Raw genomic sequence first — 20,264 nt, 5'->3', positions numbered from 1 at the left:
AGTGTTGATTAGCAAATATCTCTAAAAAGCTTCGTAATGATTTTTAATGCTTGCTTCGTTATTATACTGCATTTTCAGTAGAATTAGTATGACAATGCTCTACAGATTTTGACTTCTGTTTCACCTTTGCGACCCCACGTAAACCATTCTCTCAGCCGTCACCATTTGTCCATGTAACGTGGTGTATTCGGTGTAGCATACAAATTACATCCTTTCTTTCTATACCATGTGTCAATCCACAACTGTGATCCGACTGTGTTACCAATATATACTGTTGTTGCAAGTGTTATAGGAGGCGTTAAAAACACAGAAGGAGAAGCATAATCAAAAGACAAATACCTTTTGTTTGGAGAAAAACAGTGGTATTATCAGAAATGAAGAAATCTGGATATTTGAGTCATTTTTACAAAGAAGATAAGTGAGTGTTAGGAATGTCAAATTTACAGTGCCAGGAATATTTAGTGGAGACTCCTTTCACGAATTTTGAAATGTTGTACTCGTTGGATAATGAGAAATTCTTTATACTTGTAATTTCCCATGAAAAACTGTATGAAGAGATGTTAAAATATATAAACAGCATAGAGATGATAAATTAACAATAAATATTATCAAAAAACAAAAATAAAACTTTTTTAGAATTTACATACCTGTGTACTTCTTAAGCCATAGGTTGTCCCTTAGGATATTATGCCACTATCCAATTCTACACTGACTTTAAAAAAAAAAATTGATGAATATATGAAAAGAAAAGCTTTAACATGAGATGGTGACTCTGTTCATTTTTTCATCCTGACTTGCCCAACCTGTGTGTCCCAGCCGGTCTGTTTAGTTAGAGCCCCTTGGGACCCTATACCTAGAAACAATTTCTGAAACCCTGAAATAGCTCTTGGAAGATAGTCTTGCTTTGTTTGGTTTTGGTTTGTTTTTAGTGACTATTTTGTTATAACATAGCCTTGATGTTCCTGTTATGAATGAATCATTTTGTTTCTCCATTTTTTCTCATTTTTCTTAAGATGTTACCAAATACATTTACTTGTATTATGATTTGAATTTACAGGAGTGTGATGAAAAACAAAGCCAAATTGAACGATGCATTAGGGAAAAAAAAGCTGTGGAAGAAGAACTAGAAAAGGTAAAAAGAAAAAGGAAATATAACTACCTAAAACCCAACTACACATATTCCACATTACTATTTGCTTTCCTCACACTGTCTACTAGCAATCCTTGTATTTAGAAGTGAGTGTTTTTTATTTTTTTGGAATATAGTCAGAGTCTGCATTTCAATATTATTGCCCCTGTACTTTTCTTTCTAAATCTGGCCATATTCTCTGAATTTTGTACTTACAGATACAAATTTTATGAAGTAGTTGTATTTCTTCCTTAAATTTCACCCCAATAATAAATTTCATTTTGTCTGTCTTGTCTTTTTTTAATTTTATGTCAACTCTTACTAGGGTTAGGAGGCCATCCATAAATACAAACAGCATGTATAAACAGAAAATTATAACATTGCTATAATAGTTACCTTTTAAAAGTTCAATAATTAGGGAAAATATTTACCCCAATGACATTCAAAAGACTATCTGGAGAAATCTGTACAATACTTTATAATTTATTTTCTGGTCCTGCATATGTTTTTAGCAATAAATATATCAGTCTTTTGAAGTACTTTGGGAAAAGAAAGGAAGATCAAATGAGAGCACATATATACTGTCTTTTTTGGTTTATTTGTTTTGTTTTGTTTTTTGTTTTTTGGTACCAGAGATCGAACTCAGGACCTTGTGCTTGCCAGGCAATCGGCAGAACCACTAAGTTAAATCCCCAGCCCCATACTTTTAGATGCTGTATTAGGAACTTTCATAGCAAGGTTAAGTAACTTGTCCAATGTTTAAAAAAAAATAATAGAATCAGAATTTGATTTTCAGAGATGAGGTACATAGCATAAAAATCGCGTGAAATATTCACGTTATTAAATCTCAGGCCAACACTGGACAGTAAAACAGTAATTTACAAAGCAGAACATTCCACAATATACAATTCCACTTATAGGAAAAAAAATGTATGTGCTCAAAGGACTCTATTGGCTACTACTGTCTTGCAAGGCGGATCTTTCTTAGTTTCTATAAAACAGGCCCTGTTTAGATTGCCAGCTGCTGTACCCACCAGGGTTTGAGAGGAATTTTTAATGTTACATGTTACATGGCATCGGTTAAGGAATCATCTTTACTGGGGCAATGTAGAAGCTTTAAAGCGAAAGGCAGTGGACAGAAAGAAGGCACAGGCACAGCTCCGTGTTCTCTCAGGGTCCCATGGACAAGCACGCCAAGGTCATAGTGCTGCTGGGACTGCGGTATAGTTCTGTATCCCAGCAGTGGAACAATGAAGCGCTGATCTTCTACCTTTCGATAGAACAGGAGTGACAGCCTGGGCTTCTCAGTAGGGAAGCCATGGGTTACTTGGCCATGCAGTGTTTCAGCCCTTGTTCTGTGAGAGGAAATTGCCAACCTCATGGCAATTTAATCTGAGGTACAGCTGCTAATGAAAGGGGGATCTCCCATTCCAGCTAAGTTATTGTCCAGGTGACCCAGGGTGAGGTTCCAGGGTCCTTTTCAGATAATTCTTCTCATTGCCCCACAGCATATTTTCTATTTAAATTAGATCATTGTCTTGAAGTATGCTTATCAAAAAAAAAAAATACTCTGAAGTGGTTATCTCTAAATTGACATTCAGATTTTCTTTTTACTTTCAGCTACTTTACATTTCTGTATTATTAGAATAATTTACAATGGACATGAATAGTTCCTTTTAAATAAAAACTTTATATCTCAATTATTTTATACTTTTATATTTCATTTTGGGCATTTCATTTTGTAAACATGAAACAACCAAAATTAATCACTGATGTGTTGTAATATGTTACAGTGGGAATAGACAAACTTGTGATCATGGTTTTTTTTTAATTTCTTATCATTTCTAAACCGTATACTTTCTTCACACCAAATATTTCCTTCTGAATGGTAATATACATCTAAACCTCTTCTACAGACTTACCGTGAAGGTAGAGGGACTGAAAGTGATTACAGAAAACTGGAAGAAATGCACCAAAGATGTATCATTGCTGAGCGTTCAAAAGATGATCTTGAGCTAAAACTTAAGAGAGCAGAAAATAGAATAAAACAACTTGAAATTAAGTAAGTTTTCTTTTGGTTTTGTTAGAGTATCTTTACAATTCACATGATTTCTGACAGGTTCTCTAACATTATTTATAGGACTCATGTTATTTTGAAAGGGACAAGGGGAAAAAATGAAAGGACCAATTTTTTAAGATTATTTCTGAAAACTTCAGGAAGATTTAACAGCATACCATTTTATTTTAAATTTACCATTTCTAGCAGTTATATAGAATTTTCATTCATATGTAGCTGTTAAATTAACTTATTCCTAAGCATTGCTTTTATACTACTTGTACTTAGTATTACTTTTGTGTCATTAAATATTCTGTGATGATCAATCATGTTTATTAAAGTATCTATTAAAATGATAAATTTATGATAGAATGGATCCATTATAAAAGGTTTATTTTACATTTTTCTCTCTGTCAATGTTTCTTTAAACTTCATACTAATACTTAAGTTAGTTAATAATTTTTTTCCAACAGGAGATTCTGCAGATTTGTTTCATAAATACTATGTGTAATTTTCAGTTTTCTACCCAGATAATCTGCTTGTATTATTACTTCTAAAGTAAGCAAGAGAAACCAATTTAATTCATTATGACTCTTCTTACATATACTAAGCAAAGGGTCATGAAGACCTCTATACCATGTATTCATAGGATTTTTCTGCAATATACATATCCCATGTATCTCTTAAGGGAAGAGGATTGAATAAAAGTATCCCACATTTGTTTCAATTCACAAGGTCTCTCTTCAGTATGAGTTTTTCTGTGTACTATAAAAGAGAAATCAGTGAAGTCTTCTTTATGTTCCACATATTCATAAAAAGTTTTTCTGCACAGTGAATTTTCACATATTTCCGAAAGGATACAGGGACAGAAAACTTCCTGTTTTATTTATTCATAATGTTTCTCTCAACTGTGAGTTTGCATGTTTCTTAACTATCCAGGGAAAACTGAAGGCTTTCCCACATTTTTTGTATTCATAAGGGTTCTTTATAGTTGTATGTTTACATTTTTTCTCGGGGATAGGAAGGAAATTAATATTTTTCCACATTTCCTATATTTGTAAAATATTGCTCTGCTGTAGGTTCGTTCATGAGTTTTTACATATAAGTAAAAAATAAAGGCTTTCCCATATTCTTCATATTGATGTAGCTTTTTTCCCTTATGGGTTCATGTTTCCAAAGGGAAAAGCAATAATCCAAGGTCATACTACTTCCTTACATTAATAATATTTTACTCCAGTTTGGATTCCTGTGACTTTCCTACAAGACGAATAGTAGCTTTAAAAAAAAGAGGAATAGTAGCTGCAATCTGTTCTACATTCTTTAAATTCATAGAATGTGTAGTTTTTTTTCAATATGAGTTTGTATGTAAATATTGTTTTAAGTGCCAACTATAGCTTTTCTATGTTCCTTGTATACCTAATTGGTCTTCCCTCTGCTGTAAGCTTATTCATATTTATTAAGGTTTGTTAAACGTATAAAGTCTTTTCTGCATTCTTGACCTTCATAGGGCTTTTCTCCAATGCAAACTTCCTAAAGACTTTCCTACATTCATTACCTCGTAATACTTTTCTGTGTGAGAGCTTACGTACTAAGGATGAGGGCTACATAAACGCCTTTCCATTTTTCTTACTTCCATATAGATTGTCTCCAGGCTAGATTCTTATGTTATGTAAGGTATCCTCACATGTTTAAGACTCTTTATATATTGAATAAGATATGAAGACTAGGTGAAAAGCTTTCCCATGTTCTTTTTTTTTTTTTTTTTTTTTTTTTTTTTTTTTTTTGGTACCGGGGATTGAACTCAAGCCCTTGTACAGGTGGCAAAACCACTGAGCTAAATCCCCGGCCCTTTCCCATGTTCCTTACATGCTGGAAGCTTCTCTCCAGCAAAAATTTTAAGTGTTCAGTAAAGGCTGAAGATAATTCATAGGCATTCCTTGGGGAGTTCTTTTGCTTTTATAAGGAAATGTGAATGGCTAAATGCTTTCACAGATTCTCTACAAGCAGTTGTGCTTCTCTCCAGTACAAGTTCTTACGTGTTCAGTAAGATGTGAAGAAGCTGTGAAGGCTTTCCCATATTCTCTATATACATAGAGTTTTTTCCTGTGTAAGTTTTCACATGCACTTTAAAGTATACTTCATAAATGTTTTGTTACAGTCACTTGCTTCAAAGGGTTTCTCTTGAGTGTCTATGAGTTTTCCTGTACACTTCTGGCTTTAGGAATGCTAGGAGTGATGTTTCTTAAGTCTCCTTTAGTCTTAGTGTTCTTTTTTTTTTTTCCTGGTCTTCAAATAATTTGTTGAAAAAGCAGTTATTTTGTACTGTATAGTTTCATTTATTACGCACATATGTGTAATGTGATTCACTCTGTTTCTCCCTCCCATGTAATTTCTAAAGACTGGTGATCAGACCAAGAGTCTTGATTTGGTCTTTCTTTTATTTTTTTTTTTTTGTAAGAAAATTTCATAGATGATGATATTGTGAACTTCTGTTAGAAGGCCCATATGTGTGATTATTTCTGGTTTTAGCATCTTTGACATTAGCATCCTTTTTGCCATTGCCTTGATACATCATTCATTAGAAACTTTATTAGCCAAGGTTTAGATAGGAAAAAAAGAGCTACAAGCTATATGAGAATAAAGAATTTAATATAGGAATTAAAACTTATAAAATGTAGGAAGAGGTGGGAAAACAGCGATCTAGAATGGCAGAGGTCAGAGGAAATCGCTGTGTCCATCTGAAGCATTGGCATATATGGGCTAGCTGTACTCTCAAAGTAGGCCTGAAAGATGTGATTCATGGTGGTAAAACTGCAACCATGTGAAAGTTGTTTGTATAATTTATGATCAAAATATATGGTGAATCCCCCAATTTTAAAGAATTGTTACGGTTGAAGACATTGCAATTAATCCCACTCAAAATACCCCTTACTTCGAATATACTTTTCCCATCATTCTTGCTATTTTCTGAAGCAGTTCAGAACGTCCTCTCCTGAGAGTCTTTACAAGGTATAATCAAAAATATGGTGCCATCCAATGGAAAGGCAGGATTGTAAAAACATTTCGGTGTGTCCTCAATCTATCTTATTTACACGATCTGGCACCATGAGACTTCTGAATCTTCCCCAAAGTCAAGAAAGGTAAATATTTTTAAATGATTTGTAACATCAAGTCAACCACAACAGCACAACTAAAGACATTCACGAAAGAATTGCTTTTATAGAACTGTGTCAGAAAGTGACAGGAACTGGAATAAGTTTGTTTAAAACAAGTTTAAAATAAGGGGACAAGGGAAAAGAAAAAAATATGAGAAAATGAAAAAATGGAAATAAAGTGTTTGTAAATGGGTGGGATGAAGGGAGGATGGGGACAAGGGGAAAAAATGAGAAGCAGGACCTGTCATGTAAAGGTACAGGATCCTAGTAATGAATGTAACTGTATTGTATACCAAGACTGTACCAATAAACTCAATAAAAAGAAAATAAATAAATAAAATAAGGGGAGTATTTTGAGGAGGATTAATAGCAATGTATATTTTACTGTAAGCATGTTTAATTTAAACTTCACCACCATATCTAACTCAGAACTAGAACTTATAAAGTCTATTTCTGAGACATATATGAAAGTAAATTTTATCATTATAATTTAGTAATATAGTCACCTATTGTGTTTTCCTTTGGAGTTGGTTGATGGAGGAGTTTTGGTTACCTCCCTACTTCATCATTTTTACTGTTTGTTCTTTGAAAAGTCCTTCCACAGTGATTCTTTGTAAATATTTCAAAGCAGTTTCGTACTGATTTTCTAGACGAGTGAGTTCAATTCATCTATTCTTAGTTAAGATTGTGAGATTAAATGTATTTTCCTGGTATTGTATAATGTTTTGAAATCACATAAGTCATGAAATGTAGACAGTCAATTTCTACTACAGATTATTAAGTTTAAAGCTCTTTTTTTGTTTCTTTTTTTTTTTAATCAGTTCCTCAGAAGAGCTATCACGTTCCCATGAAATGATTCAGAAACTTCAAAATGTGTTGGAGTCGGAAAGAGAGAACTGTGGCTTTGTCAGTGAACAAAGGCTTAAACTTCAGCAAGAAAATGAACAGTTATACAAGGAAGCCGAGAATTTCAGAAAGATTGCTCTAGAGGCTCAAAAAAATGCCAAATTAAAGGTATTTTCAAGACTCATTAGAGTTAGATGTGGTTTTGAGAAAAATCAGAGTATAGAGAATAGAGAAAAAAGTATAGAGAGACTTAGTAAAACATTTTCAGACCTTTTTTCTCCCCTTCTCATCGGATAGCACGAAATCATAATTCAGTGTATTAACCAGTCATTGTAAAACTTGGCAAGCATACTTGAAAATGATTGCCTTCATTATCTGCACACACACACGAAAACATTGTTTTCAAACCATGAAATATGCTGATATTCCTGCCAAAGCAATTTAAGCAGTACTGGCAAAACCATAGATTAGATAACTTTACAGACTACTTTGTTCTCTTCTCCCTTTATTATAGCCTCTCAGAATTGAACTTCTCTAAAACTAACAGTAAGAGTGTGATATGTCAGTATTCTTTGAGAAACACTCATAACTAGTTTAAAACCTTCATGCCAGGAAGAAGGCAAGGGGCAAAAATCTCATCTAAAAATAAAACTTCCCTGTCTTTTGTCTCCCTTTTACTCTGTGCTAACAGGCTTTAGTAACCTAGTTACTAAATAATAACCTGGTTAAAGGAGTTTCAAAAAGCACATCAGTATCTCATTTACCTTTCTCTATTCCATGGAACGTCTGTAAAATATGGAAGTAATTCTTTGTGACATCTTCCAAGGATACAAGATGGTAGTACTAGTGTTTTCCTTTTTTTCCTGCTGCAATGACTCAGGTAACATTCCAACCTAATTCACATCAACATACTTTTAACGAATGCCTCCTATTGCAAGCATCGGGCACTCTAGATATTATAAAAACTTGAAGTCTGAATGAAAATGAGAGATTGATCTATCATACAAAGAAGTTTGTACATTATGCTTTCAGCTGAGAGAAGTCTTTAAAGAACAAGAGAAACAACCATACTTGATATAAAGCCACAGTAATTTAGACAGTGTGTTTTCAACATCATATAATACGTTGATCAATGGCATAACACTGAGTACAGAATAACCTTGTTTTTAATAATCTATCTAAAGTGAAACTACCACTGTAGTGCAGTAAGAAAATTATCTTCACAATATGTGATAGTAGATTAATTAGATCCACATTAAAACATAAAACTTGACTACTTAATTATATCATATGTGAAAATTAATTTGAACTACCTTGTAGACCTAAATGTGAAAAATAAAATCCTTGAATCTCTAGGAGAATCTTTTCATGTCTTTATGTAGGAAAATTTTTCTTAAACAGAACACAAAAAGCACTAATCATAATGTGAAGATAAATGAATTAGATTTCATTAAAATTATTTTTTCATCAAAGACACATTAAGATAATGAAAATGGAAAAAAAAAGAAACCACTTATCCACAATATAAAATCTCGTACCAATTAATAAAAATTTATTAGTAAGGAAAAAAACAGCTAACAGTGAGCAAAAGCAGATGATCGATTTCCAAAACTGGGCCAAAAGACTTAACAGTTATTTCATAAAAGAGAATATGTGCAAGTATATTTAAATTAATAATTATTGGGATGAATGTAAATTCAAACTACAATGAGTTAATACTACGGGCCTACCAGAATGGCTAAAATTTTAAAAACTGATGATATTAAGTATTAGTAAGTATTTAAAGTAATGAGAACTTTCATACAGTACTGGAAATGTGAATAGAAAAAACCATCATTTAGCAGTGTCTTTTAAGGACATATATCCTATGTTAAATAATCCTGTTATACACACAACTGATATGAATGCTTATGTTCATCAAAATACATATATATATATGTTCATAAATATTTTAATCAAATAAACCACTGAAACAACTCAGATGTCTATCAGCATGAGATCAGATAATGACACTGTTATCTAGTCATAAATGCACTAGATGAAGCAATGATAAGCAATGAACTATGTTTATAAGCAATAGGGGATGAGTTTTATAGATATGCTGTTAAACAGAGAAACCAGAAATTTAAACACCTATGTTCTATTATTTTAGTACCTGGAAGTAAAGAATAGGTCCAGTTACCTGTAAGGATGGGATCAGAATAGTGCTGACCTTCTAGATGGGCACACGTTAGTATGGGCACATGAGGGAGCCTCCTGGGCTATCTGAATCCAGGATGACTGTTGTGTCAGCGTATGGAAAACTGAATCATGCCCTTAAAAGTTACATACTGCATTGTAAGTAAAAGATAAACCTCAAGAGAGGAGAGTGGTAAGAACATAGGTAAAACAAAGGGGACTATGATTTCGATAGTTGTGGTTATAGAAGCTGGGTGATGGGCAAACAGGAATTCATTATAGCATGCTTTATGTATACTTAAAAGTTCCTGTACTAAAACATTTCTGAAATTTAAAAAATTTCAGAAAATTCTGAAAATTCTGAAAATAAAAAAAAGGTGTACTTTAGGGAGGAAATATTATATCTTCATCACAAAATTTGTATAAAACGTATGGATTAATAATTTTAATGATTCTCTAAAACATTGGTAGGAAACAGGCGAATGTTGAATTAACTTTTTTTTCTCATTAAGTTTATTGGTACATTTTAGGTATTGAATTAACTTTCTAACAAAAGAAACATGGAAGAAATCACAAATGGCAATACGAGCAAATTATCATATAAAATATTTAAAACTATTTTTATAACTTTTAAAAGAAATAAGGGGATGCTTTTTTTTGGGTACCAGGGATGAAACTCAGATCCTTGCACTTGTGAGTCAGGCGGTAGAACCACTGAGCTAAATCCCTGGCCCAAGGGAATGTGATTTTAATAAATATAACAGGGCCAGGATTTAGTTCAGTGGTGCCATGCCTGCCTCACAAGCACAAGGTCCTGAGTTCAATCCCCAGTATCGCAAAAATAAATAAATAAATAAATAATTTAAAAAATAAATGTAACAAATACCTAAGATCCACCAAGGTTTTCTTCTTAACCAGAATACATGGAAAAGTATTTTACTGACTGTTTTCTCATGTGCTCCAAGACTGGTACATAGTAGTTCCATTTTAGGCACAGACGAGAAAAGGTAATTCATTATATATATGAGATACCTTAAAGAATTAGAATTTAAATCTCTCCCTCAACCCTAATTGAGAAAGCTTTCAGGCTGTACGTTTGTTGTGCATTAAGGTGTTATTAGTACAGTCATATAAATTCCCAGAAACATCATGAAAATATTCTCATGTGAGATTCCCATGTGGTTTTTTTTCCTAAACAATATACATTGTTTATTAATACTACAATTTTAAGTGGTGACAAAGTTCTTGTATATGTTTGTTTTACTTTACAAAGCCCTTTGAGAAAACAGTATATAAATAAAAAATGATTTGAGTAAAAACCTAGCACTCAGTTACTAAAAGCTTAAACATTTTTTGTGGATTCTGGCAGCAAAAGTAAAATTAAAATAGTTTTAGGTTGTATACATTTTAAATACTGACATTTTAAGGTGTTGGGGAAAAGGTGCAAAAAAGGGATTGTATACTTAAAATGTACCAATAAAAAGACCAGGGATTTGGCTCAGTGGTTCCACTGCCTGCCTCGCAAGCTCAAGGGCCCAAATTCAATCCCCCCAAAAAAATTAATAAAAAAAAGTATGGTCCATCATAAGTCTAATTTAATTCAATTTATGTTATAATATAGGATGCTTTTACTTGTGATACACCGTATAAAAGTTCATTTCTTATATGAATTTCTTAAAAACACTTTAAAGCTCAGACATCCCAAAGAATAATCTCTTTCATATACTGTATTGATCACTACAGCTCTTAGAATAATCGGGAAAACTTAGTGTATGCATTTTATTCTTTAGATCAGTACAATGGAGCATGAATTTTCAATAAAGGAACATGGGTTTGAAGTTCAGTTAAGAGAAATGGAAGACAGTAATCGAAGTTCCAATATTGAACTGAGGCACCTCTTAGCAACTCAACAGAAAGCCACCAATAGGTGGAAAGAAGAAACAAAGAAACTCACTGAAAGTGCACAAATTAAAATCAGCAACCTAAAGTAAGTCCACTATTAATAATTGACATGGTTTAAAGAATAAATTAAACCTATAGTTTAAACCATAATCTTTTAATTCTGTACCTTCTACTTAAAATTTTGTAGCAGGGGCAACCCACTTTCTGGTCCCCCTTTTGTATCTCTTAAACAGAAGCTTTCTTTCCCTCAATACAATTTTCCTACTCTTAACTTCCGTTGTTCCTAAATTCATTCTTCAGTTTTAGAGAATATGGACTCGTGTTTCAGATAACGAGCATGTTTGGGAGTTACATATATATCATTTTGGAGGTCTTCCACTGAGGTTACTGGGCTGAGTTTGGAAACAAACACTAGAAAGGTAACTGGACTATGAGGATAGCCAATATTTTGGCCCTGGCCCCTCGAGGTCTACAACATCCAGGACACAAGGAACCTTTCCTGTAGGATCCTACATCTTTGAGGCTGCCAAACTCCAAGCCATTATACAAAAGGAGCCAATGACAAATGTGCTAGACTTCTTTTACTGGGATCCACCAGATCGACCTTGTAAAACAGCTCATAACTGCTAAACCGTACAAAATGACTTCTGTGTTGGATTCTGAAGTCTCCTGGACTTTCTTCTTCTCCTTTTTTTTGGGGGGGGGGGCTATATTCATAGTTATCCTGATGACCTTATAATTTGGCCCATGCTTTCTTCACTGTTTCTTTGGCTTTGTCTCCTCCAGATTTAAAAGCTATGCAACTACCAAGATGACAATGCCAGGCACCCTCCAAAGGCCTTTAGATAGACCCTCTGTAGAGTAACTCTAACTGCTGACCACAACTATGACTCTCTTCAGCTGGAAGTAGCCAGAGCTGTCTTAGCCCTTTGCCCCCTCACAACAATTAGGGGTACTTCTTCAGAGCGGGGGAATATTGCAGATAGGTAAGTTAATTAGATATCTTGTAGGCAGACAGAAAGGGCTGCCCTCAAAGGAGCCAACATGGAGAACAATCAAGACTCATTCTCTGTGGCCAGAATTGTAAAAGGAAAGAAACTGCTATACCCTTGTGCTTCTCCTGGGGATAGACAGCAGTGATTGATATTCTAAGTAGATATCAGTCACCTGGGTGGATAGCCAAAGTCTTAACCCAGCCTTTCCAGGGTATATCCCTGAACCCCAACCTTACTGAAAAACCTTGTAAGCTTGCTATGTGACTTGCTCCCCCATTTGATCCCCACTTAATCAATATTACCTGGGTGACTATACTTGTAATCTTATTGGTTGGTCATGGTTTTACCCCACCTCACCCACCTTGTTCATTTGATCCCCACTTAATCAATATTACCTGGGTGACTATACTTGTAATCTTATTGGTTGGTCATGGTTTTACCCCACCTCATGCCCACCTTGTAATTTTCCATTGGTCTTACAGTTTTGTCCCACTTTGTACCCACTTCACCACATGGTTTTACTGTATAAAATCTCTTTGAAAATTAGGGTGAGGGGGCAACCCACTTTCCAGTCCCCCTTCTGTCTCTTTTAGACAGAAGCTTTCTTTCCCTCAGTTCATTTTTCCTACTCTTAAAAAAAATTTTTATTCAGCAAATACTTATTAGGATACTATGAAAATACTAAGCATTGTAAATCTAAATAAATACTGTATATTTTTGTAAATTTTTTATATATTCCACAAAGTTCTGTGATTTTTGTTGTACGTTTATAATCTTACTACATATAGATGTAACTGTATAATATTCTGTAGTTAGAGAATACATTCGACCTGCACAGCCTAAAATGTTTGCTCTTTGACACTTTAAGAAGAAAAGTTTTCTAACCCTTCCATAGAACAAACTTGAGATTTTGTGCTGAATGAAATTGGAAGCTCTAGAGCTTCAGCTAGGAATAAGATTGTAAGACTCCAAGCAAAGTGAAGTGATCTGATTTAAATTGTCAACACATGACTTTGACTGCTGCGTGAAGAATAAACTTCACCTAAAATTGCTCAAAAAATCAAGTATATTTTAAAAATACATAAGCTGTAAAAACACAAAGGTGCTGTAAGGGTCTAAATATAAAAAGGTGGTTAGGTCTAGGTTTTAAAAGATTGGAGATAAAAAAAGTGTGCTTTGGGTCATGTTAAGCATAGCTGCTCAGAAGGTATTTAAATCAGGCTATTAAGTCAGTCCATTTATGCATAAGTTTAGCATTCTGGGGACAGACTGCAACAGGAGCTATGAAAGTGGGAATCATCAGCATGCACATGATTTTTAAGCACATGGAATGAGAGTATATTGGAAAAGGATGTAGATAGAAAAATGAAGCTAAGGATCAAGTGGCAGAATGTAAACTTTAGGTATATTAAGATTCTACTGAGAGACTAACAAAGAATATCCAGAGAAATAGGAATCAAAATGCTTTTTAAAAATTTTTTCTGAAAATACTTCTTTAAAAAGGAAATAAGCAGGGCCAGGGATTTAGCTCAGTCGTGCCACCAACTAACTTGCAAGTGCAAGGTCCTGAGTTCAATCCCCAGGAATTGAATCATTTTAAAGATATAGTTTGTAAAGGTAGCTATTCTACAGCAAACATGATTCTTAATGACAAAAAATATTAACATTCCTTTTAAGATTAAGAAAATGACAAAGCCCACTATTACCACTTCTGTTCTTCTTTGCACTGAAACTTCTAGTCAGTATTGCATGACAAGAAAAAAGAATCAAAAGATTGACCAGAAATCAGTCATCCTTAATAGACAAAAATGGTTATATATGTTAAAAGTCCCAAATAATTGGTAGATGAATATACAAAAATCAACCATCTACATACCAAATATTTCAAAAATAAAACTTTAAAATTAGTTAAATTTATAATTACATTAAAAATATTAAATATCATATATCTACAAACATTCAGAATACACAGACATTCATATGAACACATATACATTTCTATCTTTAGATACGGAGAAGTGAACCAAAAATAATTAAAATAGTAATCAGTGAGAGGAAATAGGGGACAGGATGAAAGCTGTGAATGAATCTTGTTTTATAGATTGGCTTGACTTTAAAACTGTATAACTATATAATTATTTTTCAAATTAAAGCAAAATGCAAAAACCAATGCCTAAAAATCAAAAGTAAAATTAAAGAAATTAACTTATTTAGGAAGTTGATTACTTAACTACACAGGTGAGTTATTTCAAGTGAAATTATGCACAGTAATTACACTGTATATTCCTAGTGAGGTAAATCCTAAGAAATACAAAAAAAAAAACGCAAATTATTTATCATAATCATATGGTAAGCTATATTGATGTTGTTCTGAAATTTATAATTATAGGATGAAACAGTTGATTAATTTATACAAATGTCGTTAAGAACCAAGGTTTTTTTATAAAAGGAAAGAAATTAAGTTTAATTCTAAATTAAAATTAGGAAATATTAGCATATGAACTCATGATATGCTTTATTCTTCAAAACATGTACTTCCTAGCTCTGTCCTTTCAGTGGACAATAAAAGCAGTGACCAGTATTCGGCTGCAGTGAATTCAGGATTTCTTGGAGAAATTATTGATTATAGATTTAGGACTGGAAAATACAAGATAATCCTGAAAAACACTTTGTCAAAATAAGGACTAGGTATCAAGATTGCTGCCATCATGTTAAAAGGATCCACAAACCAACTTGAGTATGTTCCTACTGGCCCATTTGAGTGCAATTTGAGCATCAAACAGAATATTTTCAATAAATTGACATATATCAAAAATTCATGACTTGAAAGCAGTAGTAATAAAGAAAAATAAGTCTTTGATCCTTTGGAAAAACATGGGATGAACTCATTTAGAAAAAAAGATGAATGAAAGGAAAATTTGACCATTTATTCTACCCTTTTTTCATTATACTTTATCAAATGTAGTCTCCTTTTTGTAACACAGTAATCTCTTCACTAAGCAGAGAACTAATGTACAGATTTTTTTCCAATTGTTCGACTTGTCTATACCAATCATGGATTCCTAAAACCAAGAATACAGGATAGTATTATGGAAACACTGGGTCCACTTTGAGACACCCGAGCCAAAATTCCATTGATGACTTGCCCAAAAGAAATGCCTTCTCTGGTTGAGGGCCCACAGAGGAATTTTCTGTCTCCAGGAATTTGTCAGTTCAGCAACAACAGCTAGTAATCAGGAGTCTCTAGATTTCTCCTCCCCCATTGTACAACACCCTGCTAACCTCACCAGGCCCCTTGGGGGAAAGGTGTGGGCATATAACAGGATTCTTCTTCAAAGTTTGCTGTTCCTCCTCCTGTCACTCAAGGGGTTTTGAGGTTTTAAACTGACTCAAGTTTGAGAATTGTTTGACAAGCCAAGATACTCAGTGATTCAAGTCAATGTAGAGCTTTCTACTTCAACGGATCAAGTAAGATATTAGTAAAGCTGCCCATCTATTTCAAATGTAAGGACAAAATGGCCAAACTAACCAACTGCAAAAATCTCTGCAGATTGGAAACTTCTAATTACTACTTTAACTCTACAGTTTATTCCAGTAACCATGTCGGCATTGTCCTTGAGATTTAATGTCACTACATTGCTCTTGCTGTTGAGAATCTCAATATGTCCATTAAACTCAGGGAGCCCAGTTCCATGGCAGCAGTATACATATAATCTCTGTCCCACAGAGGTAACCACCTCAGAGCTCTTTAGGATATTGGGCTTACGGTCTTGGTGAAGGAACATCCTCTGGATAAAAGATCGGTGAGCTGGTTTTACACTTAGAAATCCACTTACTCTTCCAAGCTCTCTCTAAATTTTTGATGACCTTTTGATACCAGAAGTTCTCAAATGGAAACAGTTTCACCTTCCTGTTACACTTACCTCTGAACATTTGTCTCAACAATATCTGGGAATTCAAGTATGCGCCTGGCATCTACTGTACAGAGGGCAGAGATAATGTGAAACATCCTCCACTGCACAGGACAATCCCTACAACAAAGATTTTTTTCCCACCCAAAGTGTCAGTAGTGCCTACATTGAGAAACTTCTCTAAAGAAATTCCTGGCCTTTCAGTATCATTCTATATAGGTTACCTTTGAATCCAGATTTTTTTTTTCAACCAGGCAACCTAAGATAGATGAATCCAAAAAAATGATATTCAATGTATCTTAGTCACTTTCTTGTTGTTGGAACAAAATACCCGAACACTTGGAACTTAAAGCAGAGGTTTGTTTTGCCATACTTTTTCGGAAGTTTGAGTCCGTGCTTGAGAGGCTCAAACTCAGAAACGGCCTTGTGGAGGACAGCTGTTCACATCCTGGCTGACTGGGAAGTCAAGCGCGAAGGATGGCTCCAGGAAAGGAGGTCTACCCTTCCAGGTCTGCCTCCAGGGACCCTCCTCTTCTCATCAGGCCCTACCTCTGAACAGTACATTCAGCTGTAGCGCTCATAATCAAGTCACCTTTTGAAAGCTTCACATCAAAGTGCATGAGAGTTTAGGGCATCATTCCTTATCTAAACCGTAACACAAGGTGAGCCCACACTGATAAATTTGGACTAATCAAAATCGGATCTGTTCTCTCAAACACTTTCTAGATTTCTATCCAAAACAAAATTGGCCAAACTATAATATTTTGTTGTATTCTGCCTCCTTCTTACAAGATATATCTTATACCTCATTCTCTATAGCAAAATAGACTGGAGTCTAGCTATAGGTTCAGAAGCAATGAAAATTGCTTATCCTTTGCAAGATGGCTTTATCTCATTACAGATTCTTCAAGCAAGAGAGACTTGCCTTCATAGGTAGGGTACAAGGACTATTTCCACTGGCAAAGAAGACACGGCCAAATTTAGAAATTCATAACCCAAGTTTCTTTGGAATTCATTTACATGTCCACATCCCATTATTCAAAGAAATAGAGACCCTGCAAGCCTGAGAATTTGGTTTGTGTTGAACATAATTCAGCCACCAACAGGATTAGACTTCAAATTTGATTATTAGAAATCCCAGCTTTACAGCCAGGGGAAATAAAAGTTTCTCTTAGAGTAAATAGTAACTTTCAGGTCTAATCTGTATTTTGAGCTCCAAATTTAAAACTCTGAGCTCTTTATTTTCATTCTCAGTGTTGTCCAGTACAGTTAGAAAGTCCCATTATACTCCTTATTCACTAAAATGTTTCATGTCAGCAATTGCTAGTTTGACCAAAGCCTTATCATCTACAGGCACTAGATTATATGTGACAATTTAAATAACTCACTGCCATAGATTACTAGTGTCTCCTTTACCACTGGCTTGTAGACCTAATCAGAGCAGAGAACTGATTCCAGATAACCCAGAACCAATTAGAGAACTCATGCATAAGGTTATATTCTGTTGGATCTAATTCTGATTCCAATTTCTGTATGTGTCAGGGTTTATTAAAGAAAAACAGAGGTATTCTAAGTGATATAGAATATGGGATTTATTTTGGGAATTAAACACTATGCAGTTAAAAGAGCTGATGAAGAATCAACCTAGAATCAGGAAAGAAAGGTAGCCGAGCTAAGTTCATGTAGTTCAGGGCCACTGCAATTATGTTCGTCACAATTTAATTTATACTTCTAGGTAATTCACAATGTTTCCATAAAGAAGTACAAAGCCATGAAAGATAAATAGACTTAAACATCAGTCAAAAGTTTATACTTTTGATAACTATAATTTGCTAAGTACACATTATTTTTCAAATCTTTTATATGTTCATTTAGTCATCACAAAAATATTATGAAATAAATGTTATTATACTCCATGTTAGACAGGATTCTCCAGAGCAGCAGAACCAATGGGAGGTGGGGTGTAGTCAGTGCCTGAGGCAGGAGACATGATGGTAAAGAGCTGAACTACAGTAGAAGTCCTAAGGACGGGTGCTGGTGGAATTCCATTTGTTCAGCGGAGGTCAAGTTTTTGTTCTACTTAGGCCTTCATTGATTAGATGACACCCATCCACATTATTGGGGGCAGTGTCCCTTGCTCAAAGTACCAAATGTAAATCTCATCCAAAAGCATCCTCACAGAAACATCTGGAATAATGTTTGACCAAATAGCTGGGCACCATGGCTCAGGCAAGTTGACATAAAATTAGCTACCACCTTTCCCATTTCATGGTTGAAGAAACTCTAGGCTTTGAAGATACCTGTACATATGCAGTTCATTATCTGTTATTCCAAATTTTAGAAACTGCTGAAATCAGCCTTTCCCTAGGTTAGCACCCCACACATTTTAGTGGCAAATCCAAACTTGAACTGACATGAGGCTGTTTGTGGTATAAGTGTGTATATATGTGTGTATATCTACACACCCACACAAATACACATGAACATATTCCATTTGTTATACCTAGGGAAATATTAATGACTATTTTATCTCTATCCTGCTTTGAGCCCCTGAAACATTTTCTTAATCATCTTGGATTTTGCTCTATTATATTTGTAACATGTTCTCTTATTTACCACACTATCATTCCCGGTAGATTATTGATCATGGAAAGATAGCTTTGCTGGATAAGTTAATCTGGGTTGGAAGTTATTTGCTCTTAAGGTGTGAAATACTTCACTCCAAGCTCTCCTGGCCTTCAGAGTTTGTGTTGAGAAGACTACTGTGATTCTAATTGGTTTACATTTGTACATGATTTTGTTTTGTTTTGTTTTTCTCTGGTTGCTTTCAAAATTCTGGTGTTTTGGTGGATATCTAGTAATTTAATAAGGATATGCCTTGGTGAGGTTTTTTGTCATCATAATTGGTGTTCTATTAGTATTTCTTACTTGTATTTTAACCTATGTTTGGAAGTTTTTTTATGATTTCTGTAAACATGTTAGTAAATCCATTTTTGCTATCTTACAGCTTTTCTCTAACTCCAAGTATCCTTAGATTGATTTTCTTGTGTTATCTAGTAGTTGCTGTATAATCCTCTCTTGTTCTATTATTTTCTTTTTGGCTTCTTGGAGCTCTTCATCATAATTTGCTATTTTGTCCTTAGTGTCAGACACTGTCTTCATATTGGTCATTTCTGCAATTTATGAATTCTATAGTTTTTCATTTGAGACATTTCTGTCTTGCATTTTTCCAAGGATTCCATATCCTTGTTGAATTTGTCAAATTTTGAACTATTTTGGTTAGCTCATCCTATTTTTTAACCTATTTCCCGAAAGTCACCACAGGCATATTAGGTGCCTATTGCTGTGAACTTTTGGTTCATTTCCTCTTTGAACTCATCTGTTTTCTTCATCCCTTCTATGAACTCTCATAGAGTTCTGCTACCTGGTATTTGTTTTCTTCTCCTTTTGTGAGCCCTTGCTCCCCCACTCCCACCCCGGGAGAGTTGGGTGAGCTCAGGGATCCTCTTTTTCCTTCCTTTCCCATACTCATATGTATATCTGTATATATACCTCTTTTTTCCCCACCTTTTTTGGAGGGGCAAGTGGATACTGCAGTTTGATGATAAGAAAAGTGAGAGTTTGTGGTTTACATGGAGATTTTTAATAGGATGTTGCCTCCCGTGAATAATTTTCAGCTTTCTATATGCAGTGCAAGTATTTACTCCTTTTATTATTTACTCTAAATAATTTAGACTCTGTCCATATGTTTTGCTGAAAGATTACTTCTGGTTATAACAGCATGAACAGATTCAATCACGCAGCACTTCTATATGGTGGCCCTCTCAGTTACACTGCTCCCCTTTGTCTGTCCTTTATGCACACTGTGAGTATTTCAGTTTATTTACTAAGCACAACCTCAGTTTCCCAAGAAATACCAGTAAGAATCGATAGATTATATCAGACTAAAAGCTTCTGTACACTAAAAGAATCAATCAGCAAATAAGCAACCTACAGAATAGGAAAAAAGTTTTGCCAGCTACTCCTCAGACAGGGGACTAATATCTAGAATATACAAAGAACTAAAAAAAAAAAAAAAAAAACCCCCTAAAA

General features: G+C 34.3%; 1 protein-coding gene across 4 annotated transcripts in view; it reads left to right on the top strand.

The window, feature by feature from the left end:
- Sclt1 (sodium channel and clathrin linker 1) overlaps positions 1–20,264 on the top strand; it is a 168,371-nt gene that overhangs the window by 110,026 nt on the left and 38,081 nt on the right. For all 4 annotated transcript variants that reach the window (XM_010618878.3, XM_010618874.3, XM_010618875.2 and 1 more), the window contains 4 exons: positions 1,058–1,132; positions 3,046–3,191; positions 7,162–7,354; positions 11,155–11,351. In XM_010618878.3, coding sequence (XP_010617180.1) covers positions 1,058–1,132; positions 3,046–3,191; positions 7,162–7,354; positions 11,155–11,351 — 611 coding nt within the window. The remainder of the gene's footprint in view (positions 1–1,057; positions 1,133–3,045; positions 3,192–7,161; positions 7,355–11,154; positions 11,352–20,264) is intronic.

Source organism: Fukomys damarensis, unplaced genomic scaffold (assembly GCF_012274545.1).
Source record: "Fukomys damarensis isolate Sample0158 unplaced genomic scaffold, DMR_v1.0_HiC HiC_scaffold_38, whole genome shotgun sequence".
NCBI lineage: Eukaryota > Metazoa > Chordata > Mammalia > Rodentia > Bathyergidae > Fukomys > Fukomys damarensis.
The sequence above is the reverse complement of the archived record's forward strand: the minus strand, read 5'-3'. Positions and strand labels throughout refer to the sequence as shown.